Genomic DNA, 20,916 nt, shown 5'->3' with positions numbered 1-20,916 from the left:
AAAAGAAGAGCAGAAATGGGCGGCTAGGTGGTATAGTGGATAGAGCACCAGCCCTGGAGTCAGGAGTACCTAATCTGATCTCAGACACTTAATAATTACCTAGCTGTCTGGCATTGGGCAAGACATTAAACCCCATTTGCCTTGCAAAAGGGAAAAAAACTAAAAAAAAAAGAATAAGAAGAGCAGGACAGGTAGATTTTCAGGTGAATTCTATCAAACATTTAAAAGTGAACTAATTACAATTTTAAATAATTATTTGGGATCATAAGGAAAAAAGAGATCTTATCTAATTCCATGTATGAACCAAATATGATACTGACACCTAAACCAGGAAGCCTAAAAACAGAAATTTCATCGATGAATAAGAAAGCAGAAATTCTAAATACATTAGTAGAGAAAAGATAATTAAAATGTATTGTAAAGATTGTACATTATGATCAAGTAGGATTAATAAGAGTAGTTCAGAAATGGGTTACCATGAGGAAAACTATTAACATAGTAGGATTTAAAAATTAATAGAAATAAGATAAACAAAAGATAATATCAATATATGAAGAAAAGATTTAGATATATGTCCACTGATTTTTAAATAAAAAAAAACACTTGAAATATGGTTAGAAATGCATTTTTTAATTGGTAAAAAAACATTTATCTGAAATGTCACAGTAAGGACAGGTGTTAAATAAGGATGTCCACTATCACCAATACTATTCAATACTGTACTGGACATCCTAGCAATAACAATAAGCAGAGAATAAGGAATAAAAGGAAATAGAAGAGAAAATAAAGCAACAACATGCTTTTTGCAGATAATAGGACAATATACTTAGAAAATCCCCGAGAGAAAACTAAAAAGTAAATTTAAACAATTGGTAATTTTGTGATACTAGTAGGATACAAATATAAATTGATATGAATCATCAACATTCATTTTTATCACAAAGAATGACCTGCAAGAAGTGATAGTAGAAAATAACTTATTTAAAATATTTCTAAAACCAATGCCCAGGTATAAAATATCTGGTAGTATGCTGTCAAAAAACCAGGAAATTATTTTTCATAAAATCAGATTTAAGTAATTGGAGAAATATTCATTCTTCATGTTAGCTAGAGCCAATATATAATAATTTTAGGGTTCTTTTTGTAATGCAAACGGGGTTAAGTGGCTTGACCAAGGCCACACAACTAGGTAATTATTAAGTGTCTGAGACCGGATTTGAACCCAGGTACTCGTGACTCCAGGGCTGGTGCTTTATCCACTACGCCACCTAGCTGCCCCGGCAATATATAATATAAAGGGTAATTTTACCTAAACATATTTATATATTATTGAGATCCCAATTAAATTACCAAAGAAAGAATGAATTAGGGCAAAAAAAATCAAAATTCACCTGGAAAAGCAAAAAGTTAAGGTCATTCAAAGAAAAAAATGAAAAAAATTGCAGAGGAAAGAGGTGTGGTAATAGCCGATCCGATATTGTAAGATAGTAATTATCAAAACTACCAGCTAAGAAATACAACGTTACGTCAATGGAAGAGAGTAGACATAAATTTACTACGGCAAAAAAAAAACCCAGAACAACCTTCTATTTAGCAAGGGTAAAGATGTAGATTTGGTTTATTTGTCACAATCAGGAATGGCCTCAGCAGGAGAAGGCAGAGCCTTGTGATGACTTTGAGATCCTTAGAAAATCAGAGGATTTAAAAAACTGAGAAACTGGGGGCACTCAGGGGAACGGACCCTTAGGAGGGATGCCCAGCCGATTTGGGGGGCAGGATCTCCTGGGGGCCTGTCTCTGCGACCCCACGGGATATAGGGAACTTTCCTGCATGCCACAGTGTCTTAGGAGGAGGGCAAAGGGCAGAGACCAGAGGACGCCGAGGTGGGACCGATGCACCTGGTTCCAGAGCCTCCTGACTCATAGAAGACTGATTCCCTGGGTAGAGTGCCATCCCTAGGAATACCGAGCCAGATGAGGGAGGCACCCCGGGTGAACGTTGAGGGATAATCCCTTTGGCCAGGACCCAAGTCAGGGGGTAAATGCAGGGGCGGTGCCATTGGGACAGTGACATGGCTGTACGGGGCAGGGACCAGATCTCTATCCTTACACCACTTGGAAGCATCTAAAACCTCGGGGTGCCCAGGCTCAGTCCAGGAGGGAACCTGGACTCCAAGGACTGCAGCTCCAGTCAGCCTCCCTGCCTCCTTTGTGCTGCCACTCCAAGTGGGCAGAGACCCATCTGGCTTCTAGAAAGACAGAGGAATAGTGAATAGGTAAGTAAAGGTAAGTAAAGGGATGGCAAATTCTGGGGTCTGCAAGACTATCTGGGGAAATCGGAATCAGGGGAGAGAAAAAGAGACAGTCAGAAAAAGACGGGGAGAGATAACCAGAGACAGAGCCTAAGAGGAGAGATAGAAATAGAGACACACAAAAGATATAGAAAAACTGAGAAAGCAGGAAGAAGGGAGAGAGAGAGAGAGAGAGAGAGAGAGAGAGAGAGAGAGAGAGAGAGAGAGAGAGAGAGAGAGAGATACCTTGGACTGAAACAGTAGAGGCTGGAAGATCAATTTAAAGGCAATGAAAATACAAGGTTCCTGCCCAAAGGAGGGAAGATGTGAACAAGAGCCTCCACTTTGCATCTCCGAAAGGATGAAAATAGAACTTATTAGTCATGTTATGAAAAAAGAATTAGAACTAAGAGCGGGAAACCTTGAGAAAGAAAGAAAAATATCTTAGTCACATTTGTAGTTAAGATTACTATTACCCATCATGCAATCTTCCCCTTTTATGGTTTTCTCCTTCCTTTCCCTTTATTCCTCCACACCAATGTTTTGCTTCTGATTGTTGACTCTCAATCATCCATTCTCTCTATCAACACTTTTCCTTTTTCTTGTCCTTTTTCCCCCTTTGAATTTTTTAACTTTACCTATATCTTGATTTAGAGGATAAATAACACCATAAGAAGAGGCACAAAGACAGACTAAAGTAGAAGGAAAGAAGGGAAGGTGTGAGCACTGAATAAATCTTATTCTCAACAGAGTCATACCAAAGAGGGAATAACATACAATCCCAATTGGGTTTACAATTTATCTTAACTAAATAGGAAATAGAGTATGGAAGGGAAAGAAAGGGGAAGAAATGGCTGATGAAAGGGAGGGTGAAAGGCATGCATTTTTGCCAACAAAGTGATAGAAGATTTATATATACATTATTGAATATTTTTGCTTCGTTTCTTTAAAACACATGATACACATCTGAAACTGTGCTTTTTTGAGAAATAGCCATTTCAATAAATAATCGCTAGGACACGTACAACCAGAACAAAAAAGAGAAAACAATGAAATATGAAAGATATCCAATTGATTATTTTCCTGCTGAGCGCAGATACTTCGTTAGATTGATACAATCTTGCATGGACTTTGAGAAAGCTCACAGTAACGAGAGCTCACTAATGAGCACTCAGGAAAACTTCTGTTCAGGCAATTTCAAATTTAGAGAAAATGCCAATATTTACTAGACAGAAAATTACATTTTAACACAGTCCCAACATTCACAGATCAACTATAAATGAGCATGGAGTATTTGTGCTTTTGCCTAAGTTTTTCATAGTGATTTTACAAGCATTATGATTGTAACTAGATATGTTACTTTCACTAAAAATTTCATAATATTTCAATTACTTTTGACCACCATGAAAAAATAAAAGAAGCACGGATAATAGATAAATATGAAATGAAAAAGAAAAACAATATCCCAAAAGGGTTTAGAAAGAGTAGATAGAATGGAAACTACTGAACAGCAGTGTCTGAGAAGGGAAGACAGTGAGGGACAGTGAAGATGTCTAATCCAGACCCCCTTAGTCCTTACATTATGACCAAGTTCATAGGCCACCCAAGCTATGAAATCAGGGATCTGGTATGGATTTCTCCCAACTCTAACCAAGTACAGCTTTTGGAACCCTCACAATTTCAATGGTTGTGTCCCCTGTATCTGAAAGACTCTCCCTCCTCCCCCCTCCTCACTTTTCCTTCCCAGATTTCCTGTGAGACTGAGCTGAAATCCTACTTTCTACTGGAAGGCCTCCCTGAAACAACCAACTGGCAGTGCCATCCTCTATATTATTTTCTTTCCTCCATTCTGCATTCTTTATAAATAAATTGAGTCATTCACAATTCACTCTCATTGTCAATTGTGAGCTATTGGGAGGGACTATATTTTTGCTTTCTTTTGAATTCCCAGAAAACAGCACAGGGCCTGGCACTCAGTAAGTGCCTAGGACATTCTTGGTGAATGACTATTTGGTGTGGTCAAATTTGAGCTTCATGTTGGGGAAATATTTTTGACATGTATCCCTGTCCTGAGCAGAGAGGGGCTGTGACTGGGTGAAAGAAATGTTGAGAAGCACCCCTCCCTCTTTTGATTCTATGCAGGAACCCATTGTATTATAGATATTGTCAGTCTGGTCTACTCAAAAGGGGACCCCATGTGGGTCAAATCTGTTCCTTGCCAAAGACGTTTACCCTAGATAGAGATTAAAAATACCATTGAAGCCATTGAGAAGATGGCAGTCCCATGGCTCCTTACTTCCCATCATCCAATTCATCTCTTTCCTAAGTCCTATTTCACCAGCAAGGCCAACGTAAGCACAAGAGGCCCCTGATCAAAGAAACAGGCATGTAGGAGTTGCAAAGTGTATGGGATGGAGAGAAGCCTTAACATAGGAAATCAGACATCTGAGGAGGCAGGTAGAGGAATCTTCCTTCTCTATCCTCCACACACTCTCCGAAGCATCTTGCTAATGGTGTCTTCTGACCATGTTACTGCTCATTTCTACCTCTGGAAGTCAAGGGAAAATATCCTATGGAGAACAATCAGGAGAAGGGCATGAGATACAGAAGGAAAAGAGAAGAAGATGGAAGTATGAAACTCTTTGGACAGGGTGAAGCAACTTCAGATTGAAGAAAACCAAATTTAGCATCAATTGAGGCTTAATTTGGGACCAATTGAGGTGGTAGTGAGGGATTCAGGAGAGGCAAATTAGCTCTTCTAGCACAATCTGAAGAGTCATGAAGTGGGTGAAGGTTTTAGGTGTGTTCTTTCTGACATCAGAAGAGAAACAAGGGGTAAGTTGAGGCACAATAATCAGAAATTACTTCTTAACAACTGAATGGAGAAGATATTCCTAGTTGGTGGTGAAGTTGCCCTCCCTGGAAGTCATCATGCAAAAGCTAAGAGAACATTTGTATGGATCTAACAGTGAGTATTTTTTTCTGGAAACCTTAAATTTTATTCCCATCCTTAAAATGATGAATATTATTTTTTAAAATAACTCTAGGTCATATTAAAATGAAAGAAGCTGGTGATTAGGCAGGACTATTAGTTATTGTCTTCCAGAGAATTCTTACCCACATATTGGTCTCTCCTTCAATCCAGTATTTTGGGGAGGGGGTGAAGTAATCAGGGTTAAGTGACTTCCTCAAGGTGTGAAGGTTGCTATATATTAAGTGTCTGAGACTGTGTCTGACCATGATGATGAGGCAGCAAGCTAGACAATACAGAGGATAAAGTACTGACCTTGGAGTCAGGAGGATGGAAGTTTGAATCCAGCCTCAGACTCTTGACCCTTACAAACTTTATGAGTTTCAACAATTCACTTCACTCTATTGCTTCACATCCAGGGCCATCCCCAGGCATCTTGCTTTCTATCTGCTCACTTGACCCAGCTCTGGATGAGAAAGTGAGGGTCATTACTTAGCCCAGCACCCCTCACTCAAATCCAATCCACATGTTTGTCATGGCATCACCTCCCTATTGTCTTGGTCCTCTTCAAAAATGAAGGACAAACATTTATATCTGAACTTAGGTTGTCCTGACTCTAGGACTGCTGTTCTATCCATAGTGCTCCCTAACTCTCCCTCCCCAAGCAAATATTAAAATGTCTGCTGGTTAGTACAAACCACTTTGTAACTGTAACAAAGGAATAAAGATACAGATGCTGAGAGAAGACACAGTTCATTTCACCTCCTAGGCTAAAAGAATGCATTGATCAGTTCTTCAGAAGGAATTCTTTTCTCAGAATTGGGCAGAACAGTTTGGATAACTTTTAAGGTAACAGCCTAATGGTGACATGACCCAACAAGATCAAGATGATGTTAAAATATACATGATTCAGGGGATGTCTAGTACTCTACACATCTGGTGGGAAATCATACTATTAAAACGTATGGTAGGATAGACCTATGTCCTGAATTGGTCCTGTAATTTTCATTTTTTTCTTTAACAAAAATTGTTTCCTTGATTCTACCAGTAAAATACCAAAACCTGAGTAACTAATGTTTTTACTGAGGCTACTTCAATGCAGGCATTCTCTAGGCTTACACCCATACTGCTTCAGTGTTTCTTACACACGGATGGATTTTACTCCTTCTTCATCTCTTCTTCTGAAGGATATTTCTCATCAGATTCCTCTTTCCCTTTCTTATCATCAGTCTGATCACTTAATTTTCTTTATCTATTTTCCTATTATTTTTATTGTTTTTTATTTGTTTGATGCTTTCCCGCCCCCATGGCTTCTTTGTCTTTTGTTCTGATTCTTCTTTCATACATGACTAAAATGGAAATATGTTTAACAGAGGTATACATATATAACCCATCTCAGATTAGTTGCTTCAAGTAAAGGAGAAAAAGGAAGAGCCCTATCCACAGATGGATGTTGGAAACTATTTTGGCAGGAAGTTAGCGAAACATAAATTCATTTATTAAAAAAATTTTAAATAAAATTATTATATTCTCAATTACATATAAACATAGTTTTTTCTCCATTCATTTTAGCAACATTTTGAGTTCCAAATTTTTCTTTCTCCTTCCTTGCCCCTCCTTCTTCCTCAAAAGAGCAAGTAACTATATGGTGTAGCCTGTAGTCAGACTCCATATTCTGAATAGCATTTTCAATCACAATTCTTTTGGAATTGTCTTAGATCACTATATTGCTGAGAAGAACTAAGTCTATCATAGTTGATCAGTGCACAGTTGGATGCTGTACAATGTTGTCCTGGTTCTGCTCACTTTAGTTAGGATCACTTCATTGAAGTATTGCCTGGTTTTTTTAAAAATGCTCATCAATTCTTGAAAAAAACAGTATTCCATTAAATTCTTATACACTACAAGTTTTTGAGCCATTCCCTCAATTTTCAATTATGTGCCACCAAAAAGTGAGCTCTTGAAAGATTTTTGTACATTTAGATCCTTTCCCCTTTCTTAACAGCTCTTTCTAATACAAACCTAGTTGAGGTATTCCTGAATCAAATAGTATGCACAGCATTATAGCCCTTTCAGCATCATTCCAAATTGTTCTTCAGATTGTTCAGAACATCCACAGTAAATCATTATACCAGTTTGCCTACATTTCCTCCTCTTCCTCCTCTTCCTTCTTCTTCTTTCTTTTGTTCTTCCTTCTTTCCTCTTCTTTCCTCTTTTTCTTCTTTCTTCTGTTATTCTACTTCTTTCTCTTTTCCTCATCATAATCTTCATCTTCCTCTATTCTCTTCTAGGATAAAATAATGATCCTGAGACTTCACTTTTTTTGATCATCAGTTATGCAGTGATCTCAGATTCTTAAGAATGCCCTAGACCATAATATACCAGATCCTTTTATCTTCCACTGTGTCTTGAAGTCTATCCAAGCTAATGCTTATGGTTTCCATGATAGTATCTATCTATCTTCACTATGCTATCCCTTTTTCTTGATCCTCAGTCATTCCCAACATTGGATTCTTTTGCAGTAAGCCCCATCTTCTCATTAAATGGTCAAAGTATTTAAGTTTTAGGTTAAGTATTTTACAGTCCAGTAAAGAGCCTGAATTATTTTCTTTAAGTGTTGACTGATTTGAACTCCTTGCATGCTAAATAACCCTCAAAAGACTTCTTCAGCACTGCAGTTTAAAAGCTTCAATCCTATAGCACTCTATTGGAAAACCCATAGTTTGACTATGCATGCCTTTGTTGTCATGGAGACGCCTCTCCATTTTAATAAGCTATTCTGATTTGCTCTACCTTTTCTTCCAACAAGTATATTTTTCTTGCAAGTCTACAATGATCTTTAGCATCAAGAATATAAAATCTGACTCAGCTTCCAGTTCTCTCTCTAATTTCCAGAAAGTGATGAGACAAGATCTTAATTTATTTTACATTAATCTTCAAGTCATATTTTATAATTCTCTTGTATTCTTATCAAGAAGCTTCTTAATTTCTCTTTCTCCTTTCTTCTATCAGACACATATTGTCTACATATGTGAGACAGAATATCGTTCCTAGTCATCTCAATTTCAGGTTCTGATTCATCTAGTTTTGCGTTTCAGATGATGTCCTCTGGATATGAGTTAATGAACTAAGGTGCTATTACACAGGTTTGTTGTACCCTGTTTCCAATTGTTAATCAATCAGTTGCTCAGTGCTCACTTCTAACTGTTGCACCTCCTTGATACATACACTTTCGTCAAGAGATAAGTAAAATACTCTGATATTCTCATCTCTGAGAACTTGCCACATTTTGTTGTGATTCAGATAGATATTTTAGTGTAGTCAATGAAGTAGAAGTAGATGTTTCTCAGGAACTCCCTTGCGTTTTGCAAAATCCAAAGAATGTTGGCAATTTAACCTCTAATTCCTCTGCTTTGTTGAAAATCAGGCTGCACTTCAGTTAATTCTCAGCTCACATATTGCTGATGCCTACCTTGTGACATCTTAAGGATAATTTTTTTTTAATGTATGAAATGAGTGCAATTGTTTGGTAATTAGACCTTCTTTAGAGTTGGGATATAAATTCATCTTTTCCAATCCAGTGGCCACTGTTGTTTTTTCCAAATTTGCTGGCATGTTGAATGCAACATTTTAACAGCATCAACTTTGAGGATTTTAATAACTCAGCTAACATTCATCACTTCCGTGAATTTAACTTTTATTGAGGCTTCTTAAGAGCCATTTGACTTTATCTTCCAAATGACTATCTCTGAATCAGTAATCATTTTGAAATCATGGTGGTCAGTGATGTTAAGGTCTCTCTTTTCTAATGCCTTTGTGTATTTTTGTGTCCTCTTCTTTATCTCTTCTGCTTCTGGCAAATCCGTACCATTTATCATGCCCAATTTTACATAAAACTTTCCTTGGATATTTTTAATTTTCTTAAAGAGATCTCTTTTCTTTCCCTTTTCAGTCTTTCCTTCTTTTTCTTTACATTGATGATTTATGAATCTCTTCTTATCTCTCTTGGCTGTGAAAGAGAAATACAATAATTTCCACAAAAAAGAATGAGCAGGATCTAAGGAAGGAACACAGGAGAGGGTCAGGTTCACCCAGAAAAGAAGAGAAAAGGGTAACATTTAAAAGATAATGTCTATAAGTCTTCTAATCAGTTGATAAGATCTGATGAAGATTAGTTCTTAGGTTGAACAAAGACTGGAATAGATGCATCAATGATCACACATGTTTAATAGGCTTATTCACATACCCTGAGGATGGAAACTAATTCATGTAAATGCACATGCAATATATATAATCAGAAAGAGGAAACATGTAAGAAGCATGTAGGGAAGTTCTGCCTTTCTTCAGACTCATTCAATAAGGAAGAGAGGAGGCACTCTGTGCTCTGGGCTGGGGATAAAAAGTTTGTTACTCAAAGCTAAGGGTGTGCCTATTTTTTCCTTCAGGATCATAAATAAAAACTTCTCCTGGCTAAACAGTGGTCTGAGTCTGTGGGGTTTATGGTGAGACACTTATTTCTTACAATTTTGATTCATTCATTTCTGGAATTCTTTATTCAGTTTAGTCTATCTTTCCCTTTTTCTTTTACCTACTACTTTCCTTCTTTCCTCAGTTACTTATAAAGGCTCATGTTTTTCTTTGGAGTGTTTTTTGTTGTTGCCTCCTATACATTATTGCAAACTTTTGTCCATAGATCTACAGGCACTCAAACTAAAAGATCTAATCCATAAAATCTATTCATTATCTCCACTTCATATATGGAAATGATTATAGTTAGATCATTTTTATAAGGTGAATGACTTCCCCCACATTCTCCAATTTAAGTCTGAAATTTGCTACAAGAATCTCATGATCTGAATCACAATCAACATCTGTTCATTGATATTATATTATATTACATTATACTACATTACATTATATTATATCATATCATATCACATCACATCATATCATATGATATTATATTGCATTATATCATATTTTATCATATTGTGTTATATTGTATCATATTACATCACATTACATCAACTTATATTTATTATATATTATATTGTATTATATTATATTAATTATAATATATTACAATACATTATATTAAATTATATTAATTACATCATTTTCCATTATATTACATTATATCACATTACATTACATTATGTTATGTTATATTATATTACATTATGTCATGTTATATTATATCATGTCATGTTATATCATATCATGTTATGTTATACTAAATTATATCTTATCATCTAATATCATATTATATTAATTATATACTTTGAAAGCAAAGTATCTAATCAATCTGATTTTTATATTGACTACCTGGTGATGTCCATGTGTAAAATTCCCTTTTAGGCTGTTGAAAAAGAGAACTTGTACAGCTAGTAATTTCGCTTAACAAAACTCTCCCAGTTCATTTTGTTTACCAAGACTAATCTTGTCTATTATTCCAAGTATCTATGGATTTCCTGCTTTAGCATTCAAATTCCTATGGAATGTGACATGTTTTCTTTGGTATTATTTCTAGAAGATGTCGATTTTCCCAAAATCATTCACTTTGGCATCTTTCGCATCCATGGTTAGAGAATAGACATTGATTACTATGGTGACCAGTTTAAACTACATTTGAACAGATGTCATTTGATCATTTTTGAGATTATGACCTAGCACTACTTTTCTCATCCTTTATTGACAATGAGAAGCACTCCATTTTTCTAAGGGGTTCTTATCAGCAGAAGTATATGCAGTGATTGTGTGAGTAAATTCAACCATGCCCTTCCAATTAATGTCATCTAAAAGAGTCAAGGTGTGCATGTTTGATCATTCCACTTCCTGTTTGACCATAGGTCATACGTTCTAGGTTCCTTTGCACTATTCATCAAAAGCAACAGTCTTTCTTTTTATCATCAAATGCATCTGCAGTTGAGCTGAGCTTCAGGTTTATCCCAGTAACTCCATTAGTACTGGAGCTACTTGTAGTTGGCCTCTGTTCTTTCCCAGTACAATATTGGACACCTTCAAACCTGAAGGATTTTCCTTCTTATATCATCTCTTTTATCACTGTCTTATCATGGAGAAGGGGTTTGTGTAGTTCAATGAAACTATAGCCTATGCTGTGAAGAATTGGTCAAAATGGACAGATTATAATGGACAGTTCTGACAAAAGATGAGCCACTAGTGAAAGAAATGACAAACCACTCCACAAACTTTGCTAAGAAAACATCATGAAAAGTATGAAATTGTTCAAAGATTTTAAATGGGCTTATATAAAATTGACAAGTTTTGAAGTTTGTAGCATTGAATTGAGTCACTTCAGAAGAAAAAATTGGAGAAAAAGGTTGGAAAACTTTTCTTCCCAGTTCAAGCTGTTCTGTCTTTCTATTCCTATTTTTTTCTTTTCTTAATAATAGTTTATTTTTTCCCAAATAAAAGTAAATTTAATTTTTAACATCCATTGATTTTATTAAAGTTTTGACTTCCAAATTCTATCCCATCCCTCCCACTCCTCTCCCCTCCATGAGATGGTAAGCAATCTGATACAGGTCAAACATGTACTATCATGTAAATCTTTCCCACACAGAAAAAAAAACAACCTTTCTGAGTCTGATGATCACTTTATAAAACTTCTCTTTATGTATTTCTTTCCCTTAATCCTAATTCCTCATGCCAAAAATTACTAATTTGTAAACATGTTCATCAAAGTATGTATGTAAAATGCTAACCTGACTGTTCCCTGCTGAGGGGAAGGAGGTGGGAAGGGAGGGAGGAGGGAAATTTTATAACTTGGAAATATGCATGTGCATATGATTGAAAATAAAAAAGCAAATTTTAGAAAAAATAACTTTTCCTATTACTTATTTTCTGCAAGAACATGAAAGGGAGGGAGAGAGGAAGGATGGAAGGAAAGAAAGAAGAGAAAAGATATTCAAACTATGAGTTTTTTCTCTAGAACTGGAGAGCATTTCAGAATTGTCTTGGATCATTATACTGTTGAGAAGAGCTAAATCATTCACAGATCTTTATCATATAAAATTGCTGTTACTGTGTATGCTGTCCTCCCGGTTCTACTAACTTCAAGTTGTATCATGGAAACCTACCCTGATTTCTCTGAAATTATCCTGCTTGTCATCTCTTATATTATTCTATAAAAAAAATCATAACTTGTTCAGTCATTCTTGAATTTACTGGCATCTCCATATTTTCAAAATCTTAAGACAACAAAAAGAGCTGTTAGAAATAATTTTGTACAAATAGATTCTCTTTTCTCATTTTATTACTATTCCTGGTGTTTTCTTAGCAGAAATTGTGGAGTGGTTTGTCATTTCTTTCTCTAGTGGATCACCTTTTGTCAGAATTTTCCATTATAATCTGTCCATTTTGACTAATTCTTCACAGCATCGGTTATAGGCTTATATAAAATTGATCAGTTTTGAAGTTTGCAGCCTTCTTGGATGTTTTCAAATTGGAAATTTCTACTGCTTTCTTCAATGTTATTTTATTTTATTTTTTCAATTACATGCAAAGACACTTTTCAATATTCATTTTTGTAACCTATTGAGTTACACATTTTTCTACCTCAATCCCTTCCCTCTCCAAACATTAGCTAATCAGAAATGTATTATAGTTGTACAATCGTGTTAACATATATCCATATTAGTAATGATGTGAAAAAAGAATTAGAATTATAGTGGGGAAAACCATGACAGAAAGAAAAAAAAAACATGAAACAAGTTTCAAAAAAAGTGAAAATAGCATGTTTTGATCTGCAAAACAGACTCTATGCCTTTTACGTTGGATGGGGATGGCATTTTCCATAGCAAGTCTTTTAGAATTGTTGTTGCTCAAAAAAAAAAAATCACTGAATAACAACAACAACACTTAGTTGCTGTTACATTGTACAATGTTCTCCTAATTCTGCTCACTTCACTCAGCATCAGTTCATGAAATTCTTTTCCAGTTTTTCTGGCTTCCTTTTCTATCTCTTTTGGCTACAGATCTAATAGGAATATTTCAGGATCAAAGGTTGTACACAATTTTACATTCCTTTTTGCATAGTTCCAAATTGTTCATCAGAATAGCTGGATCAAGTCATAACTCTAACAATGGTACATCATGCCCCAGTTTCCCACATTCCTCTGACATTTGTTATTTTCCTTTTTTTTACTCATAATAGACAATCTGAAGTGTCAGGTGGTGTCTCAGACTTGTATTTAATTTGAATTTCTCAAATCAGTACTGACTCAGAGCATTTGTTCATATGACTATAGATAACTTTGATTTCTTTGTCTGAAAACTGACCATATTCATTGACCTCATTTGGAGAATGACATTCTTATAAATTTGACTCAGTTCTCTAGATATTTAACATTAAGGTCTTTATCACAGATACTTGTTATAGAATTCTTTTCCTAATTTTCTACTTTCCTTCTAACTTTAGTTGCATTGGTTTTGTTTATACAAAAGTTTTTCAATTTTGTAATATCAAAATTGTCCATTTTATATTTTAATGCTCTGTCTTGTTTCATCTTTACTTCTTCCCTTTGGTAAAGATCTCACAGGGAAACTATTCCATATTCTCCTAATTTGCTCATGGTATCACACTTTATTTCTAAGCCCTGGACTCATATCTTGGTATACAGTGTGTTATATTTTAATCAATACCTAGTTTCTGCCATACTTCTTCCAGCTTTCCAGGTAACTTTTATCAAATAATAAATGCAATTTGGATCTTTGGGTTTATCAAACATTACATTACTATAGTAATTTGCTATAATGTATTATATGTCTAATCTAGTTCACTAATTAACCAGTCTATTTCATAGCCTGGACTAAATCGTTTTGATAATTACCACTATAAAATACAGCTTGAGATTTTGAATAGTTGGGGAACCTTCAGTCACATTTTTTTATTGATTTGCGTTATATTCTTGACATTCTTCCAATTTTGCTAATTTTTCCAGTTCAATAAAACAATTTTCTAATTATGGCACTAAGTAGAATTATCAGCTTCATTATATTGGTTCAGCTTACACATCTGTTTTTTTTCTTGTTTTAAGGGGTTTTTGTTGCAAGGTAAATGGGGTTAAGTGGCTTGCCCAAGGCCACACAGCTAGGTAATTAAGTGTCTGAGACCGGATTTGAACCCAGGTACTCCTGACTCCAGGGCCGGTGGTTTATCCACTATGCCACCAAGCCGCTCACATCTGTTTTTTCTTAATAGTCATCAAAATGATCTCTGTTTCCCAGACTCCCCAACTGTCTAAAGAACTCCTAATTTCTTGTTCATCAGATCTGAAACATTTGACTCTGACCACTAACAAAATGTCTTCATCAGAAACTCTTTTGAAATTTAGTGGGGTCAAAGTGAAATTGCAACATTAGACTCGTAGTTCGGCCAGCAACTGAAAACTTAAGAGGTTTACCATGATTTTCCTATCCAGTCTGTATCAGAGAACTGGAATCCTGAGAAGAAGAGAGAAGAGTAGGGCCAGGAGGCAGACAAGGAGACAGCACCCTGAGCAGATGGCGCTAAAATAATTCATTAATTCAGGGCTTTGACTGAATGGTTGCTGTCCTGATTTCTGGCTCTCATTCTGAATTGTTATAATTCCCTGATGAAGGACTTGAGTTAAAGGAAGAAGAGATGCTATCAAAAAGGTATGAGGAAGAGAAGGTGGTGAAAAAAACAAAGGAAACTTAGAAATCAGGAGGGATGGGAATTCAGAGAAGCTTGGAAGGATTTGCATGAACTGATGATGAGCAAGATAAGCAGTACCCTCCCAGCCCAACAATTTCCATATTTCTTGACCATATTATCCATGCTCATTTTGACTTTTAATATACATTCTCTCTGAACTATCCTTCCCTCTTACTTGCAGTTACAAAAGGGATAGTGTCCCCAAAGCATCCTTATATGCTTGTTCTGATAAATGTCTCCTTTCCTTCTCACTAGTCAATCAAAAAAATTGATAGTGACTCAATCTGTCCCTAGAATTGTTTCCATTTGTGTCTTAAGGATTTCTTTATGGTTTTACCTCTTTGCAGAAGACACATCACTTCTCTATTGTTTCCTACCTCTCTTTCTACACATATTTCAGGTGAAAGCTTATTCAAATTCAGAAACAATAGCCCTTCCATTCACATTCCTTTCTGGTCTTTCAATGAATGCCATCCTCAGCTAGGATCCTGTCATTCCTTTATGTTAAGTAGCTATTTAAAAACTGCTTATTCCCTTCCTTTGTCCTTTTTTCCTTTTTGCTAAGGAAATGGCCAGATTTAATACCTAATGACATCATTATTGTGAATAGATGTTTGGTATTAATGGAAACACATGTGTAGGGATTCAAGAACTAAAGTGGTGAGTGAAAGAAGTGTTTTTCCCCACAAAAGGATCACCCCCTAGGGTTTTGACTGATTATGAGTATAACTCTAATTCTAAAGTGTTTTTTCATTGGGGACTGAAACCTGGCATTGTCAGAACAGTTGGAGATAGAAGAGTCAGCCCAGAGAGGGAGTAGAAGCTCCCATGCCCATAGTAAAAGTAGTAAATCATACCATGCTGGAGGGTAGGCTCCATTCTAATAATGCATTACATACACATGGGGATAAAATAAGTACACATAGTCTATGCAGTAGCAGCAACTATCAGAGATCATTTAGGTCACCCAGTCAATAAATATTTATTTAGCCTGTGTTGCATCCCATGTATTGTGCTAACCACTTGGACTATTTTGAGTGGAAGGAGTTTGCAGCTCCAAGGAATCAGTCCAATGTCCTCCCCACCAGAGATATTTCATGAGGAAGGAAAATGGATCTGCATTAAAACAAAATTCTAATTTCTCTTTCAGATTATTTATGTTGCCAGAAATCCAAGGGATGTCCTCATATCTTTATACCATTTTCTAGATGAGTTGCCATCATACCAGTCTTGTTCAACTTTTGAGGATTTTTTTGAGGAATTTGTGGAGGGAAATGGTGAGTAGAGAAGTAATAGTGGAAGCACATCCTACTTCCCTTCCTTATCCCTTTCTCTTCTTTCTCCCCATTCTTTTGGCATTGAAATATAATCCCATTTTATTGTCACCCTTTTCTTGACTAGAAGGCATATTCCTCCCAACAGCCCTGGGATAGAAGTGGACAAGGACTAACTCTCTATTTAAGGGAAGAGAGAGTGCAGACTGGGAAAGGGATTTTCCTGTATGACCAAGAGATTTGCAGAGGTGATAGGCATTGGAGCTTAAACCTTCTGACTCTAAAAACAGTGTTCTCTGTGAAAAGCAGTCTCAAAAATCTATCTCAGGTCTGAATTGTAATGTAAATCATTCAAGTTTCACTACTTCTTACATGATAAAGTTTAAATGCCACCTCCTCAAGGGAACACAAGCTAATATCACCATTAATGTCTACCATCTTTGCAGAGATCTCCCAAGCTGAGGCCAAATACTGGTCCAAGATTGTCCTGTGATTTCCTCATGGCCTTTTTCCCAAATAACCTTCTCTTAGGTGACATGACTCTGCCTGGGAAACAACTCTCTCGCCGTCAATATACCTCCCCCAGACCACTTGTCATGTGAAGAGTACACACTTTTTAAATCTGGGAAACAGAAATAACCTGGCCTCCCTTCTCTTCTTCCCAATTCCCTTCTAGTTGTATATGGGTCTTGGTTTGACCACATCAAAGGATGGCTGCCCTTGAGAGGTTCAGAGAAATTCTTGTTCCTAACCTATGAGGAACTTCATGAGGTAGGGTCACTGTCTGTTTTCTTTTTCATCGTTCCAAGGTATCCCTGGATATGGAGTACCTTCCCTCTCCTTCCCTTTCCAATTTGTCTTCTCTTTATCTCTTTTATACACAGTTGTTTGCATGCTTTCTCAGTAAATCAACATTTATTAACCAATGATTATGTGACAAGTATTGAGGTAAGTGTTAGGGAGACAAGGAGAGGCAAAGACAGTCCATACCCTAAGTCTAATGGGTAAGACAGCATACAAATATCTTTGTGCAACCAAAAAATGTTTCTGCCTGTGTGCCTTCTTATGTGTGTGTGCATGTGGGTCTATGTGCCTGTCCATGTGTGTATTTCTGTCTGTGTGTCATAAATTGCAGACATTTGACAGCAATGGACATTAGAATTGAGAGGTTTGGAAAGATTTCCCATAGAAGGGGGTTCCAGTTAGGCTTGGAATGAAACAAGGGATTTCAGGAGTCAGAGCAGGGGATGGAGAATATTCCAAGCATGGGGAAAATTCAGAACAAATGCCCAAAGCCAAGAAATGGTGAGCCTGTTCAGCATACAGTCAGAAGAATGACACTGGATCAAGAAGGAGGGGGAAAAACAGACACAAACAGCAGGGAACAGCACAGGCCCCATATCTTCAGAACAAAGTTGGAGTGTCAAGTGAGATTATCAACTCATCCATCAACAGTAGGTTTGAAAAGGGTGAGAAGTAATGAGTCACCCTTCAGAAAGGCCAGACTCCTCCAACCAGAGCTTGGTTCTAAAGGTACCAGGATATAATGAGGTAACTTATTTCAAAAAAAACAGCAAGTTCCCTTTCCAGTCCATACCAGCTCTGACCCTGCCAGCTTCCAGCCTCTGGTTCAGTCAGGTCCCCTCCCTCTGAATCTCTATGCCATGGAGAGATCATGAGATGTGTCAAGACCTCTTTCCAAAATATCTCCATTTCCATTAGAAGCTTCTCCCTTTGAGGGTCACACAAAGTTGACTTTTACTGGAGATTGTGAGCTGTTGGGAGGAACTCCCAAAATCCTGAGAACTTAAGACCTCCCTCCTCCCCAGGAATCTCTTGGTCTTTCCCTGACATATTCTCCATGTCTACTTTCTTACCTGTGTAATCTTCTTCCTTTCCTGTCTTTCTGGTTTTCTTCTTCCCTTTTCTCTTTTTTCTTTCCTACTTTGCATATTGTAATTCTTTTCTTCCTCCTCATTTGTTAGTTCTTTTACTTCCTCAGATTCCTCTTGCCTTTCTCCCCACATTCCTCTTCCTATTCCTATCTTCTCTAAGTCCTCTTCCCTATCTCTTTCCTCTCCTCAAACACTCCCACTCCTCCTACTACCCTTCTTTTCCTACATACACTCATCCTCCCTAACCTCCACATTCCAACTCTTTCTTTCTTCCATCCACTTTTTCTTCCATTTTTTCTTCCTTTGTCATTCCTGCAAATTTTTCTTCCTCATTTTCCTTCTCTCCACCTCTTCATTCTAATTTATCTTCCTTTTTCTCTCTCAATCTCATATTCCCATTTTTCTCTTCCATCCTCTTTCCCTCCATCTCTTATTATTTTCTATTTCTTCTTCCTCTTTTATCTCCTTTTCCTCTTCCTTTCTTTATTTCACTCCATTTGTTCTTTTTTCTTTTCTCTCCTCATTTATTCTTCCTGTTTTGTCTTCTTTTTTATTTCCCTTCAGCTCTTATTTTTTATTTTGTTCTTTCTCTTCATCTCTTCCTGTTTTCTCTTCCTTTCTCTTTCCCTCCATTTCTTCTTCTTTTCTCTTCCTTTGTTTACTTCATTCATCTATTTTGTCTCCATTCCTTTCTTTCCCTCCAACTCTTCTTCATGGTTTCTCTTTTTCTCTTCCTTTAGGTTTTTTTTTGCTTCCTTTCTCCTCATCTCTCCTTCTTGTTTTCTTTTTTGCCTTCTTTCTCTATATCTCTTCTTCCTATTTTTTTCCTGTATTTCACTCCACCTTCTCTTCTGCTTTTTACTTCCCTTTTCTTTCCCTCCATCTTTACTTCCTATTTATTTTTCTTTTCTCCAACTCTTTTTATTCTTTCCCTCCACCTCTTCTTCCAATTTTTTCTTTCATTCTTTCTTCCTCTCCAATCCTTCTACCAAATTTATTTTCCCTTCTCTGTTCTCCATCTCATCTTTTTTGTTTTCTCTTCATTCATATCTTTTCCCCTCCATCTTACCTATCTCTTATCTCTTCTTTTTTCTCCATTTCTTCTTTTTAGTTGTTCTTTTGCTCCACCTCTTTGAGTTTCTTTTCCTTCTTTCTCTCCATCCTTTCTTCCTGCTTTCTCCTTCTTTTGCACATTTCCTTCAGTTCATTTTCTTGCTTTATCTCTTTTCCTCTACCTTCCATAATAGCTCTTAATCCATTTACATAGTTTCTTATTTGATGTACTCTCCTTTCTTGCTTGATTTCCTTCCTATTCCCACTTCACATATGGTCCTCCCTCCCTCCCACCCACCACCACTATCCCCTGCTTCCATTCCAATGGCTCTTCCCCTGCAATCTATTCTTCGTTTCTTTCCCTCAGAACTTTCCTTTCAGGTCTAACATCCCCTTCTTCTCCTTTTCTTCAAACTCATTCTCTTACCCTCATTCACTTCTTTCCTGTCCTTTCCCACTTCTGCCTTCTCACTTTTTGCCTCTCCCTTTCCTTTCTTTTTTTCTTTGCTTGCTAAATTCAGAATTATAGGGTATGATATTTTTTCTAGAAACTTAAGGTCAGTTTGGAGAAGATTTGCCAATTTCTGGACAAGGACCTGAGTGAGGAAGAAATCAGCTTAATCCTAGAGAATGTCTCTTTCCAAGTTATGAAAAATCACATGCTGGAAAGCAATGAAGTTTTAATAAGAGACAATGTGGAAGTCGTAAAAATTATGGTATTGAGAAAAGGTGAAGATTAATGACCACACACCACAAGGGAGTTAAACAGATGTTTTGGTCCAATCCATCTGACTTCCAGACACCTAAAAATAGAATGAAAAAAGGTATAAATCACAAAATTAACATAAAGGACATAAAATTGACAAAGAATTTGCTCCTTGAAATAGACAGTAATAGATATCTACACAATCACCCTCACAGCAATAGGATGCATAAGCATCCAAGCAAAACTCCCTCAACTTTTCCTTCATCAGAGAAAAAAACAAAAAAGGAATAGTATGAGTAAGAGGTAAGCTTAGGCAGACTCATTGTCCTTATTCCCTTCATGAAGAGTGATGAAGGGAAGAGTCTACTGATTGCAACGGAAGGTGCTATCCCATAAATCCCATAAATTTCACTAAAGGTCTACCCAGGGTCTATTTCCTGGATAAAGGAGGGAGGAAGAATGTGATGGAAGAAAAGTGACCATTAAGGATTTATCACAGGAGACATTACTTTAGTCTGTATGTCACAGGAATCTGTGCAGACTGGAAAAACTACTTCACTGTGATCCAGATGGAAACATTCAACAAGATGTATCAAGAAAAGATGAAGGGGCTAGGCCAGAACCTGTTCCCATGGGAGCAATGCTGAGATGGGTGGTGCAAATTCTGGTGTTCTCTACCCCTACATGATCTACAGATAGATACGATTTTGTCTCTTTCTCCAGATCTCTCCCGCTTTACTTTCAGATCTCTTCCTTTATTGCTATGACTAGAACAAGAAAAGCAACATCAGAGACTTGGGGATTGCTTGTTTTTTCCAAGATGAACATTTTCAGTTTGAATCTATTATGCAATGTGCTAGCTTTACCTTTGAAGGCTTAGGGTTCGATTGTCCTTCAAATGCTATGATTTTGAGAGTTTTAAACATCAATGAACACTGAATATTGTGGCCATTTTCCACCTGTAATTATAAAGGTGATTGCAGTCATTTCTCAATAAATTAATAATTCTCCCAGATGATATAATGTG

The 20,916-nt window shown here is 36.6% G+C and overlaps 1 protein-coding gene across 1 annotated transcript; it reads left to right on the top strand.

Moving 5' to 3' along the window:
- Positions 1 to 4,563: 4,563 nt before the first annotated feature.
- On the top strand, positions 4,564 to 20,536 carry LOC141510667 (sulfotransferase 2A1-like). Its single transcript, XM_074220268.1, has 5 exons — positions 4,564 to 4,641; positions 16,112 to 16,238; positions 16,912 to 17,006; positions 19,732 to 19,912; positions 20,418 to 20,536. The coding sequence occupies exons 1-5, from the start codon at positions 4,564 to 4,566 to the stop codon at positions 20,534 to 20,536; spliced, it is 600 nt and encodes a 199-aa protein (XP_074076369.1).
- The last annotated feature ends 380 nt before the right edge of the window (positions 20,537 to 20,916 follow it).

The sequence above is a fragment of the Macrotis lagotis genome, chromosome 1 (assembly GCF_037893015.1).
Source record: "Macrotis lagotis isolate mMagLag1 chromosome 1, bilby.v1.9.chrom.fasta, whole genome shotgun sequence".
NCBI classification, from domain to species: Eukaryota; Metazoa; Chordata; class Mammalia; order Peramelemorphia; family Peramelidae; genus Macrotis; species Macrotis lagotis.
Note: the sequence above shows the minus strand (reverse complement) of the source record. Positions and strands in the feature narration are given on the sequence as shown.

Bases quoted from the DNA above. Each gene is read 5' to 3' on its own strand.
- LOC141510667 (XM_074220268.1), top strand. From the start codon at position 4,564: ATGGCAGTCCCATGGCTCCTTACTTCCCATCATCCAATTCATCTCTTT. The intron at 4,642-16,111 runs GTAAGCACAAGA...TTTCTCTTTCAG, and splicing joins ATTTCACCAGCAAGGCCAAC to ATTATTTATGTTGCCAGAAA. The intron at 16,239-16,911 runs GTGAGTAGAGAA...ATTCCCTTCTAG, and splicing joins GGAATTTGTGGAGGGAAATG to TTGTATATGGGTCTTGGTTT.